The sequence below is a fragment of the Pan troglodytes genome, chromosome 13 (genome assembly GCF_028858775.2).
Source record: "Pan troglodytes isolate AG18354 chromosome 13, NHGRI_mPanTro3-v2.0_pri, whole genome shotgun sequence".
Taxonomy (NCBI): domain Eukaryota; kingdom Metazoa; phylum Chordata; class Mammalia; order Primates; family Hominidae; genus Pan; species Pan troglodytes.
In genome coordinates this window covers 142,246,802-142,260,004 of record NC_072411.2, presented here as the reverse complement: position 1 = coordinate 142,260,004, position 13,203 = coordinate 142,246,802, and the positions used below count along the sequence as shown (strand labels likewise).

At 45.2% G+C, this 13,203-nt stretch overlaps 2 protein-coding genes across 2 annotated transcripts in view; both read left to right on the top strand.

Moving 5' to 3' along the window:
• Positions 1 to 13,203, top strand: part of NDUFA10 (NADH:ubiquinone oxidoreductase subunit A10) — a 64,268-nt gene that overhangs the window by 33,908 nt on the left and 17,157 nt on the right. The window contains exon 9 of the mRNA NM_001071805.1: positions 784 to 892. Coding sequence (NP_001065273.1) covers positions 784 to 892 — 109 coding nt within the window. The remainder of the gene's footprint in view (positions 1 to 783; positions 893 to 13,203) is intronic.
• The window catches only part of LOC107973995 (uncharacterized), a 59,447-nt gene continuing 47,142 nt past the window's right edge, over positions 899 to 13,203 (top strand). Inside the window, exon 1 of the mRNA XM_063790968.1 lies at positions 899 to 2,556. The gene's annotated coding sequence lies outside the window, so the exon portion shown is untranslated. The remainder of the gene's footprint in view (positions 2,557 to 13,203) is intronic.

Here is a 13,203-nt window from a genome sequence, read left to right as displayed (position 1 = left end):
AATAATTATTTTCTTTGTTTTGAGCCCTTAAGAAAAGAGACTTTATTTTAATGTTTTTTTTCCAAAAGCTCAAAAAATGCTTTTTAAAAATCTTTAAGTATAGTGGTTATATTCAGACTATATTTAATTTAAAATAAGCAAATTTTAACAAAGTATAAATATTTTAACATTCAGCAAAATGAAATGATAAAGCTAAGAGACTATCCTATGATTTGTATATTTATTGGTGCCAAGAAAAGTGGAGAATTAGACCTTTTACAAGCCGTGGTACAACAGACCATCCTATGTTGGCCTCAGCATACAGAACAGAGCAGTAAGACGCTGGCTGCAACCCCAGAGGGACTGAAGCTACTCACCGTTCCTGCCCCAAGATCCACTCATCTGGAAAATTGTTAATGGGGGCATGCTTTGTGTGTAGCACTGTCATATAACCATTTGCTTCTAGCTTTTTATTCCTGCTATTCCTGTGTTTAAAGCACACTTTGCCTCCTTTTCCTATGTCTCCAAAACAGCATTCATTCCCAGAAGGTCGTCCTATGTAGGTACTGAGGCTTTTAAAAGATGCTACCTCAGGTTCTGAGAGTAATATTAAAAAGCAGCTCCAGATCGACCATGTGGTCTTTGGGAGGAAGGCTTTGCTGCTGGGATGATTGCTTGGCAATGAACGGCATTTATTGGGATATATAGATTTTTTATATGGATGTTTAAAAAAAATCGGACTTAAACTTCTTTTATTGTATTTATTTTGATGGTTTGGTGTGATCCACATGTCTTATTTTTTAGGGTTCAGGATAAGTTTGAGGTGCTGAATTACACAAGCATTCCTATCTTTCTCCCGGAAGTCACCATTGGAGCTCATCAGACTGACCGTGTCTTACATCAGTTCAGAGAGGTAAGACTGTGGAAATGGAGAAAGCTGGCCAGTGGATGAGTCTGCAGCACCTGGGGACAATGCAGTCACTTCTCCAGAAAGGGGTTTTTGTTGTTGCTGTGTTTTGTTTGTTTTAGTGAAGGAGCCTCTTTTTCATTGAAATAATCCTCCCTTTTCCCTGTATTTCTGTGTGGAAAGCTGATGAAGTCCTCAGATGACAGCCCCAGAGCAGAGATGTTCTTCTGGAAGGTTCTTCATCAGGCATATTATCTTGATAGGAGAACACTCTGTTCATCAGCTGTTATGTCAGTTTCTTTACTGTTAAATGTTACTTCTGGTATTTTCTTACTCTTTGTCTGTAAATAATGAGGGTTCCATTTCTGCAGAAGGCCCTTAGGCCATATGGGAGGACATAGGGAGGGCAGGCAGAGCTTGGGACAGACAGCGAGGGTGGAAGTTGGTAGGGGCAACTGTGTCATTGATCTTCTTATCCAATTGCCATACCTTCTTAGTGAGTTATTTGTTCTGGCAAGATTCCATTAGGTTCGAGGCGTGTGTAAGTTTTGCTGGGAACCAGCGGGTGAGTTGCAGCCTGCACTGCAAATCCCAATGTCAGTGGACTGGGAAGAGCACGATCCATATCCGCGGCAGTGGTGGCTGTGGTTTGTTATGGGTAAAAGTGAAATAGTTGTATTAAATCAGAACTCCAAGCTATGCCTTCGACATGTAGATGAGTTGAAATCTAAATTTTTTTGCATTACTGTAATTGTCTGAGTTGATATGAGCAAATTGCCTGAAGCACCCACTGAAAGTCTGGGTAGATCCCCTTGCTTCCTTTCTTACTCTACTTGGCATTTTCTTTTAAGTAAATTTTTTGGGTTGTTTTGGAAGTGGTTTTATTCAGTGTGAGGATTTGGGGAAAACACATAAAACCATAAAGATATCTCTCAGAGGCACCTGCGGTTAATAATCTGTGTTCACCTCCTTCTGTCTTTGTACACGTGTGTGAGTGCGTGTGCTGTTTCTCCCTTTGTCCTTGTATACTTGTGTGAGTGCGTGTGCTGTTTCTCCCTTTGTCCTTGTATACTTGTGTGAGTGCGTGTGCTGTTTCTCCCTTTCTGTCCTTGTACACGTGTGTGAGTGTGTGCTGTTTCTCCCTTTCTGTCCTTGTACACTTGTGTGAGTGTGTGTGCTGTTTCTCCCTTTCTGTCCTTGTACACGTGTGTGAGTGTGTGTGCTGTTTCTCCCTTTCTGTCCTTGTACACGTGTGTGTGTGCTGTGTCTCCCTTTCTGTCCTTGTACACGTGTGTGAGTGCATGTGCTGTTTCTCCCTCTTTGAGTGGGGCTCTGCGGATTTGCTGCTTCCCTGGCATCAACGCTGTAGCTGGTGCTTTGCTTGCTGCTCTTGTGTAGGCCAGAAAACCCACGCTTGGTGTTCGTTCCCTGTCTCTGCTTTTGGGCGTGGCCAGGTCCTGTTGCGTCTGTTTCACAAGTGGCTTCGCTTCTTCCTGTTGACATCCAGGCTGCCATCATTCCCACCTGAGCTTGTTCGGCGGCTTCCTCTTGGTCTCCTTGGGTTTAGTCTCGCCCTCAGTCCTTCTCCAGTAAGGCAGAAGCAGCCGTGATCTCAATGCAGAACCCACCATCTCAGTCCTGTGCCTGAAGTCCTTCCTTTGCTGTAGGAGGTGTGTTAAAGTCTGCCACTCTTTGTAGATTTGTGCCTCCTTTCTGTTTTGTGAGATTTTGTCTCATGTATGTTTTAGGGCTGTATGATTAGATGCGTACCAATTTAGAATTGCCTTGTTAGGAGGGTCACCCTTTTCACGATGATGTTTTCCTCTTTACCTGTAGTGGTGGTTCTTACTGTAAAGTTTATTCAATATTTATGTGGCATCTGAAACTTTCTTTTGGTTAGTATATGCATGATGTAACTTTTTCTATGTCCTTTAATTTCAAGCTTTCTGTGTCTTTATATTCAATGTGGATACCTTGTAATTTGCAGTTATTTTTAAATTTTTTATTAGTCTGAATATTTGGGATATTTATCTGTTCACATTTAATGCAATTACTGATATATTTGTAAATAGTTATCTTACTGTTTTATATTTTTTCTACCTGTTCTATGTATTTTTTTCTTCTCTTTTTTCTTTATTCCATTTACCCCACCTATTTCCCTACTACTAGTTATCATTCTTTTAATAGCTTTTTGTTACTAACCTGATAATTAAAATATTTATCTTTGGTTTAATGATGTTGAAGATCAATTAGCTTTCCAGTTCCAGAGCAGAGTACCCACTCGCATGTTTTGCATGATCTCGGTCGTCTTAATTCTCCATACGTGTTAGCCCCACAGGCATCTGCGACTGTTCGGAGCTGTGCTCGGCAGCTCTGCCTGTGCATTCGCCCCACGGCTGCCCACTCCTTCTCTGGGCGCTGCGCCTGCATGTAGCATCCTTGGCCTTCTGCCCGAAGAAGTTTTTGCTAATACTAAATTCTCACACTTATTTTTTAAAATGGTCTTTATTTGATCATCATTTTTACCTATTTGGTTTTTTTTAGTTTGGAATGTTCCAAACTAAAAAAAGAAAAATAACTTTTCCTGAACCATTTAAGGTAAGTTATTAACATGATGGTCTGTTATCTTCAGACTCTTGAATGTGATGGTTCGCCGAGTGTGGTCTCAGCGTCAGGATCATTTGAGCTGCTGTTGGGAATGCAAGTTCTCAGGCTTCAGTCCAGGCCTCCTGGACTAGACACACAGGGGATGGGGCCCAGACACGCATTCGAGTGAGTCCTCCTGTCGATGCACAGCGCCTGCTTTGAGAATCGTGGCTTGAATGTGTAATTCTCACAAACAAGGGTGTTCTCCTCCACAACCCCAGGACAGCTGTCAGAGTCAGGAAATAAGCATCACGCGTTACTGCTGTCCAGTCCACAGGCCCTCTTCATGAGCAGTCATTTATCCTAGCCATGTTCTTCTGAGCAAGAATTGCCAATCCAGGGTGATGGCCTGCATTGAATTGTTTCCTCTGCTACATCTCTTTGAATCTGGATCAGTTCCTCAGGCTTTTCTTGGCATTCAAGACCTTGACATTTTTGAAGACTACAGAACGGTTACCTTGCTGAATATCCCTCAATGTGGCTTTGAGGGATATTTGGCATATGGTTCCCATTTGTCCCATCACTGCTTTTGTTACCTTTATTGCTTGTTAAGGTGGTGTCTTCACTATAAAGTTATCTTTTACTCTTAATATTTAGTCAGTATTTTGAGGGGGACGTACTTTGAGAATATGTACATGTCCTCTTCCTCATCAAACTTTCACTCAGTAGTTTTAGCATCCATTGATTTTCTTGGCTAAATTATTACTATGATGATTGCCAAATTATAATTTTCTGTTTCTATCGTTCTTTCTGTATGACCAGGTAGTGTCCTACTAGAAGCAAGTAGTTTCCCTTCTCCCCATTTATTTATTCATTGATTTCCATATATCACTATGGACTCCCAGATTCCTGTTTATTCAGATACATCTATACTTGTTTCTGTGTTTCTATTTGTTGAAAACTGTGAATACACACCAGTGTCTCCAGTTCCAGTGCAACACATCAAGGTTCATTTTAGTGCTCTTGTGGTCCATATCCTTCTCAGATGATGAGAAAGCCAGCCCCCGCCATCTAAGTGTATTTACCTGCCGGAATCCCACGGGGCGTAGCTAGTCTCCTGTCTCTGCTACCATGGCGTCCCTAATCCCTGCCACCCAGGCAGGTGCAGGCAGGCATTCTCCAGTCCTGCAGAACAGCTTTCCATTTGAACTTGAAGGAAGGAAGGCTGTCTTCATTCCTGCAGGTTGTTTTCATTGGGTATTGAGTTTTAAATTGCCAATATTTTCTTTCAGTGCTTCCAAACTTCACTGTTTTTTATACTTCTGGCTTTTGTGTTTCTAATGGTAGTTCCTCTTCGGAAGATATTTCTTATTTCTCTGGCAGGTTTTTTCCCCTTCTTTTTAAAAGAGATTTTTCTGACTTGGTTTTATGCATTTATACTCTCTGGGGTGTGTGTTGTGTAAGTAGGTGTGCATGTGCGTCTGTACTCACTCGGCCTGAGGTTCATAACACTCTTTGAGCCTTTGGCTGGTGTTCATTGTCTGTAGCACTTTTTTTTGTTGTTGTTGTTTTTTTGAGACAGAATCTCACTCTTGTCACCCAGGCTGGAGCGCAGTGGCGTGATCTCAGCTCATTGCAACCTCTGCCTCCCAGGTTCAAGCGATTCTGCTGCCTCAGCCTCCCGAGTAGTTGGGACTACAGGCATGCGCCACCATGCCCAGCTAATTTTTTGTATTTTTAGTAGAGACAAGTTTTCACCATGTTGGCCAGGCTAGTCTCAAACTCCTGATCTCAGGTGATCTGCCTGCCTTGGCCTCCCAAAGTGTGTCTGTATTACTCTTGCCGCATTTTCTGTCTGCCTTGGCCTCCCAAAGTGTGTCTGTATTACTCTTGCCGTATTTTCTCTCTGCTCTCTTTCTGGTTCCAGTTGGTCATATGTTGGACCTTTTCACCATACACCATATTCTTCGTGTGTCTGCTCCTTTCTGTATTTCTCGTCTTTTTTTTTTTTGAGCATGCATCAGCCTAGATGTGTTCTTCTAAACTGCCTTTCAAGTTACTAATCATCCTTTCAGCTTGTTCTAATCTGTTGTTAGACCTGTATTTCTTATATTTGAGTTTTGAATTTTCATCCTGGTTTGTTTTTGATTCTAGAGTTTTCATTGTTATAATTTCAAGTTTACTGCTGATATTATTTTGTCATCTAATTTCTTAAACATATTCATCACAAAGTTACACAGAATTATCTGATAATTGCAGTATCTGTGTCTTTTGTAGGCCTGTGTGAGTGGTCTGGTCTCTCACGTTTGGTTTGGGGTTGTTTAATCTTGGCGTTTGGTGGCCTCATCATTGGTGTTTTGTTGTTTTCCAATGGCAGTCATTTTTTGTGGAGACTTTGCCTGGAGTCATCTCACCCTGGAGAGGATGCACTTTACCGTCTTCTGGCAGGCATGGAGGTCAGGGCAGGTCCCCTGAGAGCACTCAGGAAGCAAGCTGGTGATGCTGGGCTTCTGTTTTGTGAGGTCTGGGGTGTTTCCAGCTTGCGCTTACTGAGAGGCCATTTTTGCCAGGGTCCCTTCTTTTTGTTGGGTCCTGAACTGCATGTTTGGCCCCACAGTGCACTCCTGCTGCTGAAAGCTCTGCCGGGCTTCTCAGCCCCCCGGCTCTGCTGGTGGGACCAGGGAGCGCCTCAGGGATGGGAACGTGCAGCCCAGCTGTGTTTGCTTCTTCTCTGGACCTTGGCACCCAGGGCCCTCCCTGCCCTGTTGCCTTTACAGCCTGATGTTGCCTTTGTAGAATTCTTTTCTGCATTGTCCCCTGTTTGGTTGTTCAGGAGGGGACAGATGTGTTAGCCGTTTTAACAGTTACATGGTGAGCTCACCTAGCAGTTTTTCATCACTGTGTTTTATGTGGTTTTGTCTGCTTTTCAGTTTGTGAGCATTAAAGAGAATCTAAGAGAATATATGATATTGGGCTTGTGGTTTGAATTAAATGTTTAGAAATGTTAAAATTTTGAATCGTATTTAAATGACTGGGAAAATCCGATTTTTAAATTTCTAAGCATTTCAAAAAATAAACTTGAATGTTTAGAACAGTTTTAGATTTACAGAAAAACTATGACGGTAGTAGTGAGCTCTCATATCTCACATCCAGTTTCCATTTTATTAACTTCTGTGAGTATGGTACACTTGTTATAATTAATGAATTAATAATACTTACTGGGTTTTTGTTTTTTGTTTTTTTTTTGGAAACCGATTCTCACTCTATCGCCCAGGCTGGAGTGCAATGGCATGATCTTGACTCACTGTAACCTCCACCTCCCGGGTTTAAGCGATTCTCGTGCCTCAGCCTCCTAAGTAGCTGGTATTATAGGTGCCTGCTACCATGCCCAGCTAATTTTTGTATTTTTAGTAGAGATGGGGTTGCACCATCATGGCCAGGCTGGTCTCAAACTCCTGACCTCAAGTGATCTGGCCACCTCGGCCTCCCAAAGTACTGAGATTACAGGTGTGAGCCACCAAATTCAGCCCTTATTATTAACTAAAGCCCACACTTTGAATTATTCAGATTACCTTAGTTTTTCCCTAATGTCCTTTTTCTGTTCCAATACCCCGTCTAGAATATCACATGACATTGGGTCCTCATGTCTCCTTAGGTACCTCTTGGTTGTAACATTTTCTCAGACTTTGTTTTTAATAAGGAGTGCTGGTGAGGTATTTTGTAGACTCTCCCTCAGTTGAGGGTTGCCCGATGTTTCTCTAGCGATTAGATTGGACTGTGTGTTTTGGGGAGGAATCCACAGAGGTGAAGCATCAGGGGCACTTGCTGTCAGTGCAGCCTGGCACCGTGGCCCTGACCGTGGGCTCCTGGCTGAGGTCGTGCTTGTTGGGTCTCCACTGGAAGCTGCTCTTCCTCTTTCCAGAAAGCCCCATGCACACCACAGCCTTTATGTTCCTTTGTTGAGTAAGAATTGTCTGACTGTTTAGAGGATTTTGTTTAAGGAAATTCGGTTGCTTGATATTAAAAAATGATCAGTTGAAATTAAATAGTAATAAATAATAATGACCATTTCTGTAAATTCATAGAATTCCTTTTGTCCATCAGAGACATCAGCAGCAGTTCTCATTGCATTTCCTTCTGGAAACAGCATTGTGGGGATACCTGGAGGTGAATGAACAAAGCCCCTCTGGGTTTCATGTGCAGCTGTTTCAGATCTGGGAAGGTTTGTGGCTTCTCACAAAAGGCTCTCTGCATGGGTTGCAGAGCTGCTTTCTAGATTGGCTTCTCTGGGCACTGGGGAAAGCTCCCTCCCCTCCGGTAGTCCCCTCCCTTCTGAGCCTGTGCTCAGGGGGCCCCTCAGGGAGCTTCATTCTGACCTGAGTGACTTCGGTAGAGCCCTTAGCAGACAAGGAAGCGAATACTGAAATGTCTTGTGTGAAGCCTTCTGTAACTCCTTGCACACACCCCTGAGAGAGTGCAGGCCTTCCCCAGGAGGAGGAGGAGATGGAGGGTTTTTATTTCTAACAAAAGGCCCCACCCTGGTGAGAGTGGCTTCCTTTTATCTGGCCACCCGACAGACAGCTTGTGCTAGCAGCAATTTCCATCAGATGCTGAGCGGAAAAAACAACTGTTGCTCTAAAAACACGTTAAAAATCAAACCCTAACTATAAAACCCATTTTCTCCAACTCTTTTCCTTCTTTTGAAAACAAATACTGATGGTGTAATAGGAAGGCAAATGTTCATGAAAATGTAGTTTCTCTTGGATCATTTGTGTTTCAGGTTGCCTTCATCTCATTTCTGTCTAGTTCAGCTGGAGACAACAGGCATAGCTAGAAAAACAGAAAGTGTATAGGAAGAGAGAGGGCCTGGAGACAGGAATGTGTGCAGGTGGAGGTATGTCTGATCTCATCAGAACAGACGGAGAACATGCCAGAGCCCAAGGAGCCATCAGTCTCTGACACCTCAACTCGCAGAGGCCACCAGGCAAAGACAGTTGAAGTTGTTTTTAGTTGGGTCACAGTTAGAGGTTCTGAGGTTTAGCAAGAATTATTGCGATGTTTGAATTGCTAACAAAATTAAATGCTGTTTTCTATAATTACACGTTAGAAGAAACAGTAAATACAATCAAGACAAGAATCTTTTTAGAAAAGAGTTCAGGTTTTGCTTTATGAAAATTGCAAAAGACAAGTAACTAAAGAAAAGTAAAGTCGGCCTTTGTCAGAGGCGAGGTGAACAGAATTGTTTCGTCTAACCTTGTAGCTGGGGATCCCCTACCCGCAGCGGGCTGCGCAGAGTGCAAGAGAGGGTCCTGAAGTGCTTCTCACTGGTCTTTGGAGGTGGGAAGACCTTCTCATCGGTCTTCAGGTACACGTGTCAGGTCACTGGTTTGCTGCAGGGGAGCAAACAGCATTTGAGGACATTCCACAGGACGTGTGACTATTAGAGCAGAAGGTATTTGGCGGCCAGTTATTTCCTGGAGCACGTGGAGGCCATGGATGCCTTTTCATGGCAGTGGTTCTTAGAAGCCCATTACCCTGCTAGGCAATTTCTCGCTTTCTGGGAGACTTTTTTTTTTTTAATGTTGAAAATATGTGTTTTAGCCAAATTCTGCCACCAACATGAGAATTTCTATAATCCCAATTAATTTTCTAAAAATAATAAAATTACTAAAACTATGCCTTATAATTTCATGAGAAACTTAAAATATACTTGCACTGTGCTTCTGTAAATAGGTGGTCTGTGTATTGTAACACGCCCAGGACGTTGCATGCGTGTTTTATGATGGGTATTGTCCTTGTTGATACCTGGAGGTTAGGAGTTATTAGGTAGCACTTCTGATTCTTGGAAAATGAGTAATGCTTTGACCTTTATTCTTTAGATTAAGGATTATAGTCTTCGTTTTTCTTCCAGGATTTTCCTGATTTTTCTGACTTTAGTGTTTTTGTAGTTTTGTGAGATGGGTCTAGATTTGAATTTTTCTTTATGCCAGTGCTATTTGCATCTTGTTGGTAGGATCTTATTCCTTGTTGGTAATTCCCCCATTGCTTCTCTTTCTGTAGACATTTTAAACCTAGTTACTTTATGCTCTGTCTCTGGAGCGCTGCTCTGGACGCTGTCTGATCTTGTTCGTTGTTTCTTCTTTTTCTCACCCATGGTGGCTTCTTTTCTTGACTGTGTTGGAGACTTTGGGTACAGAGCTTCTGCCCTGTGGGGCTCCATCCATGGGCATTTGGTGAGAGTGGGTCCCTCCTGAGTCAGGTTGCCAGATGAAGTACAGGATGCCAAGGTAAGCTTGAACTGAGAGCAGCTAGTATTTTAGTATAAGTATGTCCCAAGGTTTTTAACCGGGTATCCTATATGATTTCCCAGTCCTGGCAGCCCTACTCCTGAAAGGACCCTTTGCTGCTGCCAGGCCTCAGATTCCTGAGGAGCAGGGAGGGATTGATGGCACCTTTGTTGCTTGTGGTATTCCAGGCCCTGGAGGTAATGCAAATTTCAACCCTCGAACCTGTGTGGAGAGAAGCTCTGGTTACGAATTCCCAGTGGAGAGTGGTTTCACCACTAGGTGCCAGCTGGGTTCTCCTTGCTGGCAGGAGGCCTTCTCCGCGCACTGAGGTGTGGCCCTTCAGGAGTCACCTCACAGGGACACCAGGCCATGTCTTGTGGCTCTCTGCAGCTCTTGGGCGTCCCGAGGGCACCGCGGCTTCAGCTCACCACTCTGGCTTTTCCACTCACTCTTCCTTCTTAGCCCTTTGTGATTTCTTGCGGAGCTCAGCTGTACATGTAGAAGCATTTCCAGAGGTTTTTATATCAAGAAGTTTTTCTGCATATTAGGGCTGCTGTTTTGCTAGAAATGGAAGGCTTCCCTATTTTTCTTTATAACTGGAAACCCTGTTTTGGTGCTGGTTCTTTCTGTAGCCATTCTGTGGAGGACCTGTCTGAATTAGAAAGTCTACATTTTATATACTCAATAGGTATTTATCCAATGAACAGTCCCCCAGAATGCAGAATTGATTAAATCCCCAACCCTGAAGGCACAGAAGGGAAACCTGGCTGATCAAAGAATTCTTGCCTTTTAATTTAATCTGAGTTCTATCCCAGAGATAGAGTCAGGCATCTTGGGAGTGCTAAGGTAGTAGGAATGACAGTTTATCTCAATACCTGCTGCCAAGCCTGACATTTCAGACCCCCTGCCCGACAGTGTCATCCCAGTGTCCTACCACTTCTGCACTTAGCCCTGATTAGATCTTTATCGTGCCAGGCACTGTTGTAAGCATTGGGGCCACACCCGAGAGTGAAGCCAAGCCCTGCCCTCATGCAGCTCACCTCCTAGTGGGCAGGGAGAACAGATGATAGACAGGTAACAGGGTGCCAGGGTCTTGGAGAAAGCACAGCCGAGGAGGCTGCCATGTGGAGAGAGGTCTCAGGCACCTGACGCAGGGGACTGAGGGATGTGGGGGTGTAGGGGAGCAGGTGCCACAGGGGAGTGAGGGATGTGGGGGTATAGGGGAGCAGGCACCGCAGGGGAGTGAGGGATGTGGGGGTATAGGGGAGCAGGCACCCCCCGGAAGGCAGGAACAGGTGGACATGGTCTGGAGCTAGAGAAGAGCCCGTCATGGTGAGGTGTGATGCGGGTGGGGTGAGCTTGAGCAGGGAGTGAGCTGAAAAGGCAGCAGGCCAAGGTCAGCCGGGGTCCACAGCTGCCACGGGGACCTCAGTTCAGCGGTACTCCTGGTGAGGTGGTGGCGTTGGTGCGCCGGAGAGTGGCATCATCTGGGTCTCAGGTTTAAAGGGTTGCTCTGCTTGCCACGTCGAGTATCAACTGTGGGGGCAAAGGCAGAGGGCCAGGGCGGTCAGGGAGGGTCCTGGTGGTGCAGGTGAGAGTGCTGGTGCTATGGGCGGGGGCGCTGAGAGTAGGCACCGTCTCTTTTCCTGAGAGCCCCCACTTAACAGGGGCATTGTTGCCCCTCCTTGCCCAGCCAAGTTGCTTCTTGCTTTTTAGGTTTTCAAAATTAAGCAGACTATTGCTGAAGGATTCCAGCAGAGGGAGTCAGGGAAGAGGTGCAGGGTGGGGAGCGGGCTGCTGAGGGCCTGGTGGTGGCCTTTCCTCACCGGACGGTGGAGCCCTGGGCCTCTGCTGTGTTGCCTCTCCTGCAGAGTTGTGTGTGTGACTGGAGGAGAGGGGTGGAGCGAGTTCAGCCAGCACTGGGGTTCTAACTATAAAGCACGTTAGAGACAGGTAGTGGCAGCTGGGTGGGGTGGGCTGTGGGGTGAGGTTCTAACTATAAAGCACATTAGAGACAGGTAGTGGCAGCTGGGTGGGGTGGGGCTGTGGGGTGGGGTTCTAACTATAAAGCACATTAGAGACAGGTAGTGGCAGCTGGGTGGGGTGGGCTGTGGGGTGGGGTTCTAACTATAAAGCACATTAGAGACAGGTAGTGGCAGCTGGGTGGGGTGGGGCTGTGGGGTGGGGTTCTAACTATAAAGCACATTAGAGACAGGTAGTGGCAGCTGGGTGGGGTGGGCTGTGGGGTGGGGTTCTAACTATAAAGCACATTAGAGACAGGTAGTGGCAGCTGGGTGGGGTGGGCTGTGGGGTGGGGTTCTAACTATAAAGCACATTAGAGACAGGTAGTGGCAGCTGGGTGGGGTGGGCTGTGGGGTGGGGTTCTAACTATAAAGCACATTAGAGACAGGTAGTGGCAGCTGGGTGGGGTGGGCTGTGGGGTGGGGTTCTAACTATAAAGCACATTAGAGACAGGTAGTGGCAGCTGGGTGGGGTGGGGCTGTGGGGTGGGGTTCTAACTATAAAGCACATTAGAGACAGGTAGTGGCAGCTGGGTGGGGTGGGCTGTGGGGTGGGGTTCTAACTATAAAGCACATTAGAGACAGGTAGTGGCAGCTGGGTGGGGTGGGCTGTGGGGTGGGGTTCTAACTATAAAGCACATTAGAGACAGGTAGTGGCAGCTGGGTGGGGTGGGCTGTGGGGTGGGGTTCTAACTATAAAGCACATTAGAGACAGGTAGTGGCAGCTGGGTGGGGTGGGCTGTGGGGTGGGGTTCTAACTATAAAGCACGTTAGAGACAGGTAGTGGCAGCTGGGTGGGGTGGGCTGTGGGGTGGGGTTCTAAGATAGGAATTTGCCGTTTGTGACAAAGGAACTTTGGTGTAAAGGCTTTAATTTAGGAATCCCAGGCATACTTCCTCATGGATCTTTTCCTGACCCTTATGTTTAATTTAATTTACTGATGGATGGATGAGCCCAGAAAGGGTTACACAGGAGTGCACTTCTCAGGGAGTGGTGTGACGCTGGGGAGGCTCGCCCACCCTGTGTCTGAGCTAATTTCTGAAATCTGTTTGGAGCTTATATATTGAAACAAAGCCGTTATTCTAACTTTCACATGAAAAGAGCTCCATGTCTTTTAAGATACTTTTTATTAGAGCTCAAGTTCTTTTATAAGCAGAAACTCCTTTTTTAGGTTTCTAAAAAGCATACAAACGGTGGGAAGACAGAATTCTTCCCCAAATCACCTACAGGTGGTTCGCCCACACCTATTTCAATAGACCTTATTTTAGCGACTCACCTTCATCAAATGGTTCCAAAGTGTTGCAGCCTAGCTTTAACAGAACAGCAGCTCTTCCTTTTCAGACGCGTAGTTTTCATAACATTTAATTAAATTTTGCAATTGCAATGACAAGTACAACTGGCGTCGCTGCTGGGAAACAGACCA